Raw genomic sequence first — 14,078 nt, 5'->3', positions numbered from 1 at the left:
CACCATAACCTGACCAAAACTTTCATTAATTGGTTTTATTTTTATTTCCCCCTCTATCCTTGTTAGGGCACAGGAAACCTTCATGCAATGGGATCAGTGCCGGAGATTTTACAATTTCCTCATGGCAGACAACCTGAAGAAAATCATCTTGTCTCACAGGTACAGGAATATTTTTATTTATTTTATTTTATTTATTTAGTTTGTCAAACATGTACAAGATATCAGGCATAAGTATAAAGACGGACATGAACAAGGAAATGAATACAAATAAATGGGGACAGTAGGACAGGGACAGAAGGCACGCTGGTGTGCTTATGCACGCCCTTTTATGGTGAGATCCACAGTAGACAGTTTAAGGTTGAAACTGTGGGGGTGATGATGAGGATGATTTGAGGATGTAACAACGGAGTCAGGTAGAGCATTCCAGGCGTTGACCTCTCTGTTGCTGAAGTCGTATTTTCTGCAATGGAGTTTGGAGCGGTTCACCTTGAGTTTGTATCTATTGTTGGTCCGTGTATTATTGAGGTTAAAGCTGAAGAAGTCATTGACAGGTACATATCTGTTTTGCTCTCAACAAGTCTTAATGTACCGCATATTTGTGTTGGGTGGATTGCAGTTTTTACTGCCCCAAGCAAAGTTAGTTAATCAGGTTGGATAGATTATTCACTCGATTCATCTGGATGAAAACTAGGGCATTTAGCTTAAGAAATTGTCTGTTATGACCAAAGACTGGAAAATAGATATATTTTTTTTTAAAAAAAATACTTTTGGCATATTTTCAGAACCTATATAGAATACGAATAGTTGTAATGGCTGCAGTGATTCCCCCTCAAGGCTTTCATGGCAAGGAACAGGAGGAAGGAAAATCTTTAGGGCAGTGTTTCTCAACCTTGGCGACTTTAAGTCCCGTGGACTTCAACTCCCAGAATCCCCCAGCCAGCTGGCTGGGGAATTCTGGGAGTTGAAGTCCACGGGACTTAAAGTCGTCAAGGTTGAGAAACACTGCTTTAGGGCATTCAGAGTCTCTTATGGTTTACAGGGAATTGAATCTACTTAATTTGTCCCAGATATCCAAACATTTTGACAACCGCGAGATATTTTAATCTCCCTCTTTTAAAAGAGTCCCCGGTCTTTAAGTACCAGCAACCCTTCGCAAATCTGAAGGATATCTTGTTAATCTGCCAAAAACATTTTGTCTCCATAATAGATCTTTTGTGCTGTCGTGCAGCCCCCGAAGCCAAATTTCCCCAAATGTTTTGTGCTCTACAAGTACAGAACAAAGCTCACACATATGGCCCACAGTCCTCCTTTTGTTCCCAGCTCTTTTATTTCCTTCACAGTTAGATCGCTAATGGTCTCTACCCTCTAATGTATCAAGCCAGATTTCTCTGGTGAACAACATATGTTGAAGTAACTATTCCAAGTGAATTATTTGATTGATCAGCACTGTCACATCGCTGTCATTGTGTGTAATTGATCACACAAAGGCTATCTATCAGTGCAGCCTGATGCCTTATTATTTGTATCGCAAAATCTCCTCTGTAAAATGACCCATTGTTGCCTATGAAAAAAAAAAGTTGTTGTTGTTAGTGTCCCACCCATCGCGACCCCATGGACAACGTTCCTCCAGGCCTTCCTGTCCTCTACCATCCTCTGGAGTCCATTTAAGCTCAGGCCGACTGCTTCAGTGACTCCATCCAGCCACCTCAATCTCTATCATCCCCTTCTTCTTTTGCCTTCAATCTTTCCCAGCATTAGGCTCTTCTCCAGGGAGTCTTTCCTTCTCATTAGGTAGCCAAAGTTTCATCTTCAGGATCTGGCCTTCTAAAGAGCAGTCAGGATTGATCTCTAGGACTGACCGGTTTGATCGCCTTGCAGTCCAAGAGACTTGCAGGAATCTTCTCCAGCACCAGAGTTCAAAGGCCTCAATTCTTTGGCAAAAAATTAATAAAATGAAAAAATTTATGAAAAATAAATGAAATTTAAATGAAAAAAAAAAGAAATGAAAAAATTAACATATTTTAAATAAAGCTTTGTATGGTAAAACAAAACTTTTTAAAAAGGCATGCTCAACTGTGTTCATTTTTCCATATTCCAAAACTTATCTGACAAAGCTCAGTTGTTTTCGTTTATAGATTTGATTTTGTTAAATGCATGTAGAACTCAGTAACTATGTTCCTTCCTTCCTTCCTTCCTTCCTTCCTTCCTTCCTTCCTTCCTTCCTTCCTTCCTTCCTTCCTTTCTGTTTACAATTTTGAAATTGCTATCTAAGTCCTATTGCTATCTATAAAACCATTTTTCAGATAATGATGACATCAAGAGTTAGCAAATACTGTTATCCCTCTGATGCCTGTGATGGGCATAACAACAGCTTTTTTCCCCCCTATGTATTTTAGACAAGCTTTGTTTAGTGAATCTTCGAGAAAGGTACAGACTTTAATGGAAACCGATCTAAGCAGGCTTCACACAGCAACGTCTCTCATGCAGATTGATGACAGCATTATGAGGTATGTAAGAAAATCGTGTTCTTGATGTTTTCTACATCAGTGTTTCTCAACCTTGGCAACTTGAAGATGTCTGGACTTCAACTCCCAGAATTCCCCAGCCAGCGGATGCTGGCTGGGGAATTCTGGGAGTTGAAGTCCGGACATCTTCAAGTTGCCAAGGTTGGGAAACACTGTTCTACATAAATGTGTCCATGATCATGATTTCTGGAAATCAAGTTCCCAGTTCCTATGACTATGCTTTAATTTCAGCCACACTTTATTGGGATTCATTTGAAGTTGCACTTGGTGCAGGATGATTTTTGTTTTTTAACTATGGCTCTCGGGATGCTATCAATAGAAATATTGTGTGTAAGTGAAGTTACAGGGCTGAGTAGAATGATTAAGCTGTAAAGTTAAGATTTTGCTGCATTTCTGTAACTTCAGGTTTTTGCTAGAAAAGTGTGCTAGGAGCCACGGTGGCGCAGTGGTTAGAGTGCAGCACTGCAGGCTACTTCTGCTGACTGCCGGCTGACTGCAATTTGGCAGTTCAAGTCTCACCAGGCTCAAGGTTGACTCAGCCTTCCATCCTTCCGAGGTGGGTAGAATGAGGACTCAGATTGTTAGAGGCAAGAGGCTGATTCTGTAAACCTCTTAGAGAGGGCTGTAAAGCTGTATATAAGTCTTAAGTGCTAGTACTATGTGTTAATTCAGGATTTATTCACTCTTGTAATAATGTTGGATGCTTTTAAACATCTGTTGGTGTACAGTTTTATTTATGCCAAGCATGGCACTATTTTGAAAGAACCCCTGCTTTCAAAGTTTACTTGGTGTTATGGATGTTATAAATATAGTGAGGAAAGCATTGACAAATGAGTTATTTACAAGTCATACAGAACTAAAATGTCATCATTATGATAGGACCTTTTTAATCAGTTAAGCAACAGACTTCTTGAAATGCACTAGAAAAAAAGAAGTCCAACTTTTAGGAATTCTTCCTTTTCAGTTAGAAGATGGTCCACTTGAGCCTCATCTTTTATAACCCTGAAACAGATTTATTCAACGTAGAGCATTTTAGGAGCAACTGGCATTCTAATCAGGATTAATTTATCTAGGCAGATCTGATTCAACAGAAATGTTTTTTTAATGTATTAGGAGAGATTATTTAAAATGATCCATCTATCCCTTCATATCGGGTTTTGACTACTGGGGACTACCTGGAACACGTCCTGACAGTTTTCTTGGCAAAGTTTTCAGAAGTGGTTTGCCAGAACTTGCTGAGCATTTTCTAGAGCAGGGTTGAAGAATCTTTTTGGCAGTGACTGCCCAAACCGGAACATGCATGCATGTGAGCACGCGCACCGGAGCACCAGAAATCTGAAGACTAGCTGGCCAGCCCGTGCATGCCTGTGTTTTTTGCTGGTTTTGGGGGCCTTTTTCAGGGCATTTTTAACCTGAAAATGCCCCCCAAATGGCCTGAAAACGGCCTGAAAAACATGCTGTTTTTTGGGCTGTTTTCAGGCACTTGTGAAGTCCAGCTGGTTGGCGCACATGTCGGAAACCAGAAGAGCAGCTGGCGATGGCACATGTGCCCACAGAGAGGTCTCTGCATGCCACCTCTGGCACGCTTGCCACAGGTTCGCCATCATGGTTCTAGAGAGTGACTGGCTGATATTCCTTGAGCTGATTTTCTGCCTAAGAATTTATAGTTTCCCAGTGTTTTTTAAAAAAAATCTCTCTCCCCCACCCCCATCAGTGATTCAATTATAATTCACTAAATCTTTCTCATGCTTGTGTTTTCTTTTCTTTCCTGGTCTTAGAAAATTTCATGGCTATGGCTCCCTGAGAGAATATTATGAACAAGAGAGTTGTCTGCATTACTTGCACAAAGTAAGTTTATCATAACATGTACTGAATATTTATCGCTTTGGTTCTGCGGTTTAAAGTGAAAAGAAAAAAATAGGGAGTGGGGGGGAGAGGTCATTTTGTCTTGGAGTAGAAGATGGAGTGCAGCTTCAATGCATTTAAGAAAAGATGCAGGGGGATATTTGACCAAGCGTTTAATACAGGTGCTAGGATAATTCTAGGGAGGATTTTACAGGGTCGCCTTAAAAAGTTACATGTTTTGTGGGAAGTATATGGTGACATATTTTATGGTAGAGTAAGGTAATGAAAATAGAAAGCAGCAAGGAAATTTTGGAACTGGAAATAAATTTGATTGGGTTTATTCTTTTCATATCCTGATTCAAACATCTGAGTAATTCATATGAAATTGTTTAGCACAAATTCCTGCCTATTTTCTGTGACCCTCATGATGGTATATTAGCAAGTAGTTGTCCCTGGAAAACATTAAAGTCAAATAGGATAGGATAGGATAGGATAGGATAGGGAATGGGATAGGGATAGGGATAGAGTAGAGTAGAACAGAACAGAACAAAACAGAACAGGAATAAGAATAAGAATCAACTGGAAGGCATCTTGGAGGTCTTCTAGTCTATCCCCCTGCTCAAGCAGGAGAACTTATTCGACTTCAGAGAAATGACCATCCAGTCTCCTCTTAAAAACATCTAGTGATGGAGCGCCCATGATTTCTGAAGGCAAGCTGTTCCACTGGTTAATTGTCTTCACTCTTAGGAAGTTTCTCCTTAATTCTGTAATACTTAGTAATATTGCAGTTCATTCACATCAAGTATGACTATTAATTGGCTGTTTCATGTGATCTCCCCCATCCCTTCTCAAGGCGGGGGGGGGGGGGAAACTTGTGTAAGAATGGGAACACCACGAGGGTGTATTTGTGAATTAGATTAGATATAATTTTGGATATAAGTCTCCCTTTCCCTCACCTTGGTTGAATACCTTAGGGTCTGTTCCTAAAAGCTTTTCATTGACAGCTCAGGGAATATTTCTAATGTTTTTTCATGCTTGTTATACTATAAGCCGCCCAGGGTCACTTGAAACGAGTCGGGCAGCAAATAAATTTAATAGATAAATAAATGCCATTTAAATGAACAGCAGAAGTGACCTAGAATTGTATTCTTTCCTCTTCAGAAAATTCGACCAGTCGCACGTACAGTAGAAATCATCTCATGATGTCTTTAGATAATCTCATAGATAATCTAAAGAATTAGATAATTGTTATACTAATAATAATTAGTAGTAGTATAACATTTAAGCATTCTTACTGAAGCACTAACTAAAACATTGGGACAAATACAGGCTGAATTGTATTCTTAATCCATGACTTACCGTGTTTTTTGGAGTATAAGACGCACCCTTTTCCCTCAAAAAGAGGGTAAAAATCTGGGTGCGTCTTATACACTGAATACAGCATTTTTTTGCCTCCATAAGAGGTTTCCAGAATGCTCCTAGGGGCTGGGGAGGGCGAAAATAAGCAAAACATGGGATGTTATTTGCTCATTCCCTTCCCCCCCCAGCCCCCAGGAACGCTCTGCAAAGCTGCTAAAGGCTATGCATGCCCTTTTTTTTTTTTTTGTCAAAAAATGGGCCCGTTTCCGCAAAAAAATGGGCCATTTTTTGGAGGTCTGCAGAGTGCAAAAACATTTTTTAAAAATTTGCCTCTTCAAAATCTTGGTGTGTCTTATACTCCGAAAAATACGGTAGTTTTCAACAAAATATCCTGGTTCTCTTAAGTCAACATTGTTAACAGGATGTGAGTTTCTGCATGTTCAGGTCTCCCTAAGTGATGGCCCTCCATTGGGACATTATGAGCAGGATGCATGCTTTTTAATGAAACCAATCAGTCAAAACCCACATCTTGCTCTTTTCTGTCTTCAGATCTTTGTTCCCCTCTTGCTGGTTAATGCTGCTGATGACCCTTTGGTTCATGATAGCCTCTTATCAATCCCAAGAGCCCTCTCAGGTAAGGCCTAGCCTTTGCTTGAACTTTTCTTTCCAACCCTAGCAGAATGTAGAATATATCCCAATGTGTCAAAATGAGCACAGCCCTCTCACTTCTCTTTGGATTCGATTTGCAGTCATCACCATCCTCTTTTAATGACTCCATAATCCCTTGCGGGGTGGAGTCTGGGCAACTGCAATGAAGCTGTGTGATTACTGGCTGGATGCCATTCCTGTCGCCAATGCGGAGTTATATTCAGGAGATATATTTTCAGTGTGCCTGGAGAGAGAAATATCTGCCTCTTCCTAGGATCAAACTCACAGCCTCCTGATGGTGAGGCAAGAGCTCCACCTCAGAGTCACCATAACACTAATTTGATTCACAGTAATGCCCTACAGAATAAAGGCAGTCCTCGACTTACAGCCACAATCGAGCCCCAGAATTGGTTGTTAAGACAGTTGTTAAATGAGCTTTACCGCATTTTACGGCCTTCCCTGCCACAGTTGTTAAGTGAATTACTGCAGTTGTTAAGTTGTAACATGTTGTACGGTGAACCTGGCTTCCCCATTGACTTTGTTAGTCAGAAGGATGCAAAAGGGGACCATGTGATACCCCCCTGATCACATGATGATGCAATCACCATCAATATACACCAGGCACCAAGTGTCTGAATTTTGATCACGTGGCCACAGGATGTTGCAACGGTCAGAAGTGCCATACATCGCTCCCCCCCCCCCGTGCCGTTGTAACTTAAAATGATTGCTAAGCAAATTGTTGTAAGTCAAGGACTACCTGTAGGTCTTTGGGTCACATGGAAGCAGGCTGTGGCTTCTTTTCACAGCTTTGGCCAAAAGGCGATAACATGGGACAAAAAATGTCCATGAGTTTTTCACACATTACAGTTTGCTGTGCAGGATGCCCACCCCACTTTGCAGTGTAAGAAAAGAGTTGATAGTGTTAAATCCAATATGTGGGGGGATAGAAACATCAGTTGGAGATACTAAAAAGTGGAGTTGATTTTTATAATTTCCTGGCTTTCATTTTGACCGAAACGGTTTTTTTTAATCAGGATATGACGACTGTTGTTGGTATCATTTGTGGCTGCCTATAAACCGGTAGAGAAAACATCAAAACCTTGGGAAACAGACTTCGGCAAAGTCCCAAGCGAGCGGGGATTGCCTTCTAAACTTCATTTCTTTTTTTTCCTCTTTTCAGAAAAACAGGAGAACGTCATGTTTGTTTTACCCTTGCACGGGGGCCACCTGGGATTCTTTGAGGGCTCAGTCCTTTTCCCTGAGCCCCTCACTTGGATGGATAAGCTTGTGGTGCAATACGCAGACGCCATCTGCCAGTGGGAGAAGAATAAATCTCATTGCTCAGATACGGAACAATCATCCGGCCAAGAATAAAACAATCCCAAAGACTTTTCCAGGTTGTTTCCGACTTAGTTCTCATCTTCTTCCTTCCTTCCTTCCTGCTTTTTCCCAGGCCAAGCCTGGCCATCTTCAATGTAGGCATTTGACCGCCGTGTTTCATGCCAAAATAGAGGTAGAACACAAGATGTTGCTGTTTGGAACAGTTTGGGAGCAGGCTGGCAGGCAACGCAAGGACAAAACCCGTCCGGTCTCTTGAGAGAGGCGAGATGTTCCAACGCTTACACTTTTCACTGTTCCAAGAAAACAAGAGTAACCTCGTCTGGTTGTTGTTTTTGCAAAACTTTGCCTAGCGAGATAGAAGTGTACTTTCTCTGTGGTTATGTTTCACCTCGTTGCCACCTTAAGGAAAGGGAAAACTTTCTATATCTGCGGAAGAAACCGATAGAATCATCTCTGCGGGGGGCCCATCGGTGCAGCCGTTTGCAAAGCAGGGGAGAAGATGGGGGATTTTGAATCTCCAGGGATCTCGCCCACCCGCCCCCTCGAGGGAGGAGGAACCTCACTCTTCGGTGTTTAATGCATTTCAAGGGTTTTCGATGGCTTTGAAAAACGTTTGGATAATCCCAGAATTCCTGACTTGAGTGCATTCAATCACATGCTTTGCTTTCCCTCAGTGAGGCTCTCCATGTAGGAAGCCTTGGGGAACTCAACGATAGATTCAAACAAGTAGCCTTTTGACCGTTGCCTTTTCTAAAACAAGGCGTTCTATTTTGAGATTTAAAAAAAAGTCATGAGTGCTCCTAACCCAGGCCTTTTAATACTGTCTGTAAGTGAAAAACCAGTGACCATCGAAGTCTGTAAGTTGTCTGTTGTTTTTTCTTTTAGAGAATTTTCATATGCGAAGGATGGAGAAAATAAAATATCCAAATTCGCCTCCCCAGCATACTACTAGAGCAGTGCAGTAAGATTTTGAAAGCCACAATTGTCTTGGTTTAAAGAGGTAGATTTTTTTTTTTAATGTACTGTATGCCTTAACTATTAGTGGCTTCTGCAATTCCCCGTGTCCAAAGGTGCTCGTTTGAATTTTCAGCTTAGTGACATCAAACTGAGATTGGCAATTTGGGGCGAGATGCAATAATGCAGATACTGTGGAGAAGCAGGATTTTTGCTGCTGTAGGGTAGAGAAACAGATTTTAGTACTGAGCAATCCGAGCGTGGGGAAAAAAGCCACATCTTTATTCAGATATACACACAGACACACCCAATCGGAAGTCTGGATTACTTAAGACAGTGAAACGTTGCGATTAGGCTATTTTTCAACTGCAGTTTGGTTTTGAACTGTCGGTTCGGTGTTCCTTCCTTACGGCATATTTCAGTTTACATTTGAAGAGTCATTCCCCCTGCATTATAATCCCTATAATAGTTAGCACTTTATTGCTTTTACCTTTTATTTTTGCTGCCTGGACACTTTACTTATAACCAGCATTGTTTTATTTTGTTTTTTTAAAACTTGTTAGGAAGTCTTTCTTGAAAATAAGTGTATGGGGTATCTTCCCCGTCAGTTTTGAGATTCTAAAAAGTGTAACTTATGTCTGTGATGATTTCTTTCTTGTTGTTTTTTTTTAATTGAGCAATAATTGCCTGTATCAGAGGGTTCTCGCATCAGGAATCAAAGTGCTGAAGGGCATTCTTGACCTGTTCAACAGACTCTGTGACTTAAGCGTAATAAATGAATTCCGATTCTATTTTGCTCTCACATAGGAAGCATTGACCACATATTTTTAAAAAATTAAGTTTCTCCCCCTCCTCCAACCTCATGGTTGCTTATCAGTCTTCTAAATTTGCTTTCTTAAAGCATTTCTTGCTACTTTCCTGGAAACCAAATCCAAGATAAGCATATGATTTTAGCTTCAGAAGAACATTTTAATGATCTCAAATGCTTATTTCCATTTAAGTAACAACCCCCTCACCACCGCTGGTTTGAATTGTTTTCTTTGCTGAAGTATATAAAATAGGAATGAACATGATTTATTTTTCATCAACTGAAAGATATATTAAAAAGCAGACTATAAGAGCCTGACATTATTTCTCATCATTTCCGTCTTCAGGCTAATAACTTTATTTAAAATAAATGTAATAAAGTTAGGCTTTTTCTAAGTCAATTCCTAATATCTTTACCTTAATGGCTGGGAATAATATATTTCAACAACCCTGAAGGAGCATCAGTTGATAAAATAATTGCTGTGGATTAAAATTATAAAATTCCTTGCAAATAAAGGCATTTACTAGCTTTTATGCTGAAGAGACTGTGAGAGTAGAGTTTGCCTTTATCTTTCTTTTTAACCAGGTGCAGATTTTGTGTGCAATAAGACAAGAAATTTAATCCTTCCTTGTTTAAATTTTGGTTGCAAGGTTGTGCAGTTGTGTAATGTAGCAATTTCAATGAGGATTGCTTTCATGACTTAAATACATTTAGAACTATTCAGCCCTTTGGAAAATAATTTTTGCTTGCTCCACACTGTAAATGTAATAAGACTCTTTACACGTCCCAGCTGTTATCAGGAAAATCAAAACTTTTTAGTAAGTCACACAGTCAAAGAAATGTCTTTTAAGTCACAAATTTGATCTTTTCTGCTGCATCAATGGAAAAAAAAAACCATATTAAATCATGGTAAATTCAATTCTAAACCCCTCTCCTCCCCCTTCCTTCCAAAAATAATTATGTAAGGAATTCTGGAATGATGAGAAATTGACCAACAAAAGATAGTTGCCAATTTATATACCTAGGTGACATTAAACCTCCTTTTTTATTTTAGTGAAACAGAATATTGCTTGAAAGTTCTTGGAAACAAATCAGGTTTTGTTTTTCCACCATCTATCTTAAACCCAGTTAAAAGGAAATCTCTGGACAAGATCTTTTTTGAGGGAATTTCTTTGCTTTGCATCTTCGGAATTTGGTGGTGGTTCCTCTGAAGATTTTTTATTTTCATACTGGAGACATTACTGCTGATATGTTTTGGGGTGAGCCCGTCGTACTTTTAATGAAGGATGCGGTGTTGAGAATTGTATGAGCCACCCCACCCCACTCCCAAATGAGCTGCTGCAGCCCAAGGGTTCATCTTGTGTCAACTTTGCCAGTTGACCAAAAGATAGAAGCCAATTCTTCCGTGGCAACCTTTGTGCTAGAATTAATGTCTTGGCAGCTTGTCTTTGCGTTAAAGTTAGCCTTGTGATGGGTCAAATGAGCATTTCCCAAGTATATGCTACTTTACAAGTGTTCCTTAGGTCTACATGTAAAAAAAAAAAAAAAAAAAGGAGTAGCCAACTAATAAGACTGTATTTCAGCTTCCATTCCTTTTCCATTTAACAATTGCTGAAATTCAGCCACATTATCTCTGCCGTCTTTAAAATAAGTACTGTAACATTGGTGCATTTAGTCTCTGGTAGCTTCATCTGTATATTGTTGTTGGTTTTTTTAACCAGGGCTGAAAATTATGGCCCCATCCTTCCAGGGATGGCACTGCTATTCCCATAGCAGCTAGATCAGTGCCTGCTTGGCTCCAGAAACATTGCCTATTTCTGATATTCCGAATTTCTGATCTAAAGGCGTATGTGATCCTGGTTCCCCAGGATCACACAACCTACTCCATATATAATCGATTAGTCCTAGATACCTGCTTGATGTGCATACGTGTGTCAAATTAAAAAAAGGAAAACATTGTTTAAAAGCACACGTCCCAAACTGTCTCACACATAGAGAGACCAAAACACGAGAGCGTTTTTTTTTTTTTTGCTTAGATTGCATTGTTAGAATGATGTGAGCTCAGTTATTGTTCACTCCCTTTAGATGTTCAAGAATGGAGCTTCCAGTCCCTGGGTGGGGATTTTTATCATAGGAAAATACCTCAACAAGGCAGCTTGACTTCCAATCGGAATGAATACCCAGGCAGTAGTAGTAGTGATAATCAAAAAAAAAAAAGACAATTCAAGGGGTGCATATTGTATTTTTTTTTCTCCTCCCGCCTTCTGTTTCTTTCGCATATGTTAACATGATGGTCTTAATAGCAAACCTAACTTCACTTCCTGCAGATATTTTTAATCAAGAGCTAAAAGGCAGCTGGGTTGCTGGTTAGAGCAACCATTGAAAAGGGAGAATTTTTTGCTCGCTTTAAAAAGGAAAAGATTCTCATCCAGCGCTTGGGCTGGAATGGGAGCTCTTTGCCTTCTTTGTTCTTTGCAAAACTACCTTTTGTGCTATATGTGTTTCTGCCTGGAATTAATTTGATTAAGTCTGTCTCTTTTCTTTTCCTTGAAGTGTCCTTGATGAAATTCATGGTGAAATAAAAATAAATCAACTGGGGAGCTGGGGAAGAATCTCCTTGGAGAACTATGTTGTATTCCATTTTAAATGTTCTGTTCTTTCTGCTGGTTTCATTCAAGGGCACAAGCCCACACGGGCAGCATTTGGCTAAGCTGGAACAGAGTATTGCCATCCCCCTTCCTTTTTTTCCTCTTTTGTCTACCGGAGGATATGTTGTTTTTATTTCCTTTTCAGATCCTCGGGTCCTAGGACCACTAAAGTCCCAGCAGCTTTACTTGATTCCAGTCTTAGTGGAACACGACTATTCCCTCCCCCCCACCCTTCAAGATTCCTGAACTGTGGACAAAAAAACCCCTTGTCTTTGAGGGCACGGCGTTTATGTTGCTTTTGTTTTGATGTTGTATCCAGTAAAACATCTGGGTTTGTAAAAACAATCGTGCCATTATCCAGAGAGGTCCAGTTTCATATCAAGAGTAGAAAGTCATAACATTGCTTGAAACATATGAGAAATTAACCCACTAAAGGGGTTGTATCCGTACTTTTAATTTTCTGGCCTTACAAGCTAGCGTCATTCCAGCTGTTTAGAATGGGTTGCGTTTGATAGCGAATCCATGTAGGCGTTTTGGGAAATCTGTTCTCCTTTTTTTTTAAAAAAAAAAAGCACAATTTTTAAAGAGGGGAAATCCTGATTTATTATGCTATTTCCCCCCCCCCCTCTTCTTTTCCTCTTGGAACATGTCCTAATAGGTCAGTGTTTCTCAACCTTGGCGACTTTAAGTCCTGTGGATTTCAACTCCCAGAATCCCCCAGCCAGCATTCTGGGAATTGAAGTCCACAAGACTTAAAAGTCACCAAGGTTGAGAAATATTGCAATAGAGGGACCCAACACCTCAGGAAGCTAGACCTGTACCTGTGCTGTTTTTCATTTGTGTCACTGCAGCTGCCTTATTGGAGTAAGTTAACCGTTTTTGCCTCCCCCCCCCTTTTTTTTTTTTTAAAAAAGCTGTTGGACTTCGATTCTGATTTATTTTTTGATTCCAAGACCTATTTTGGGAACCTCTTACTTCCACAATCCCAAATTCTTTTTGGAAATATAAAAATGCTGCCCTGGGGAATTTGTGTGTGTGTTTGTGTGTGTGTGCGCGCGCGTGATCCTCGCTACCTGTTGTCTGCGGGATGACATTTTGCAACTAGCAATGCAATTTTTTTCTAAATCTGCTAATCTTTCCAGTTTAGAAAAGTGTGTCCTTGATATATTTCTTTCTTTTTTTTGTTCTGTGTGTGATCAATCGAAGCTATTGCAGAACAGTAATTTTGTTATTTGATTCAATGGAATTTCTTTGCTTAAAAAAATAAAGACATTAACTGAGTTCGCAAACAGGATGGTGTCTCATCATTTATCTTTACGTGGACAGGAATAAGTAGACTTGGAATTTTGATTTCCTCGATGTTTTATTTTCCCCCAGAGGTCAAACTACCAAAACAAACAAACAGGCAGAATTATTATTGGGTGGCACAGCCAAATTCATTGGTGTTATTTCCGATATTTACTGTAACTGCAAATAATCACTCTCTGTTCAATATGCACATTGAACAAACACATATTTTAACCTGAAATAGTTTATTGTTTATTGTATCTGAAATTAGAATACCATATAAACTTCTGGAGAATAGTAACCAACGGATGGTCCCATTTTAAGGTTGACAAATGTTGAATGTTAAGAGGGATAATCTTGAAGATACATAATTTATTGTTTTACACATTTAACTTAGCTCGCCATTTATAATCGACTAGAAATGTTGTAGTGTAATTTAACTTTTTGTGTGTTTCCCAACTTAGGAAGCATGAAGTGAAATAATGTAATACAGCATCTATAGCAGATAGTTCCAGATTTCTCATAAAATCAGTTTACAAACAGATTAGTATTTTTTTGTATGTGCTAATGGCATTTTGGCCAACATGCTTATATGCTATAAAGAGACAACTGTACTGCTCAATGTAAAAAGAAATAATAAGATTAGTAATAATAGGAGCCTAA

The 14,078-nt window shown here is 39.6% G+C and overlaps 1 protein-coding gene across 3 annotated transcripts in view; it reads left to right on the top strand.

Moving 5' to 3' along the window:
• ABHD2 (abhydrolase domain containing 2, acylglycerol lipase) overlaps window positions 1-13,417 on the top strand; it is a 42,017-nt gene extending 28,600 nt beyond the window's left edge. For all 3 annotated transcript variants that reach the window (XM_087704295.1, XM_087704293.1, XM_087704294.1), the window contains exons 7-11: window positions 67-159; window positions 2,397-2,507; window positions 4,304-4,373; window positions 6,279-6,363; window positions 7,558-13,417. In XM_087704295.1, the coding sequence (XP_087560421.1) occupies window positions 67-159; window positions 2,397-2,507; window positions 4,304-4,373; window positions 6,279-6,363; window positions 7,558-7,751 (553 nt within the window). In that variant the 3' untranslated portion in view covers window positions 7,752-13,417. The remainder of the gene's footprint in view (window positions 1-66; window positions 160-2,396; window positions 2,508-4,303; window positions 4,374-6,278; window positions 6,364-7,557) is intronic.
• Window positions 13,418-14,078: the final 661 nt, after the last annotated feature.

Source organism: Thamnophis sirtalis, unplaced genomic scaffold (genome assembly GCF_051295495.1).
Source record: "Thamnophis sirtalis isolate CommonGarterSnake01/CBP01778 unplaced genomic scaffold, rThaSir2_p1.2 scaffold_2, whole genome shotgun sequence".
Taxonomy (NCBI): Eukaryota; Metazoa; Chordata; class Lepidosauria; order Squamata; family Natricidae; genus Thamnophis; species Thamnophis sirtalis.
This window is presented reverse-complemented; position numbering and strand designations above follow the sequence as displayed.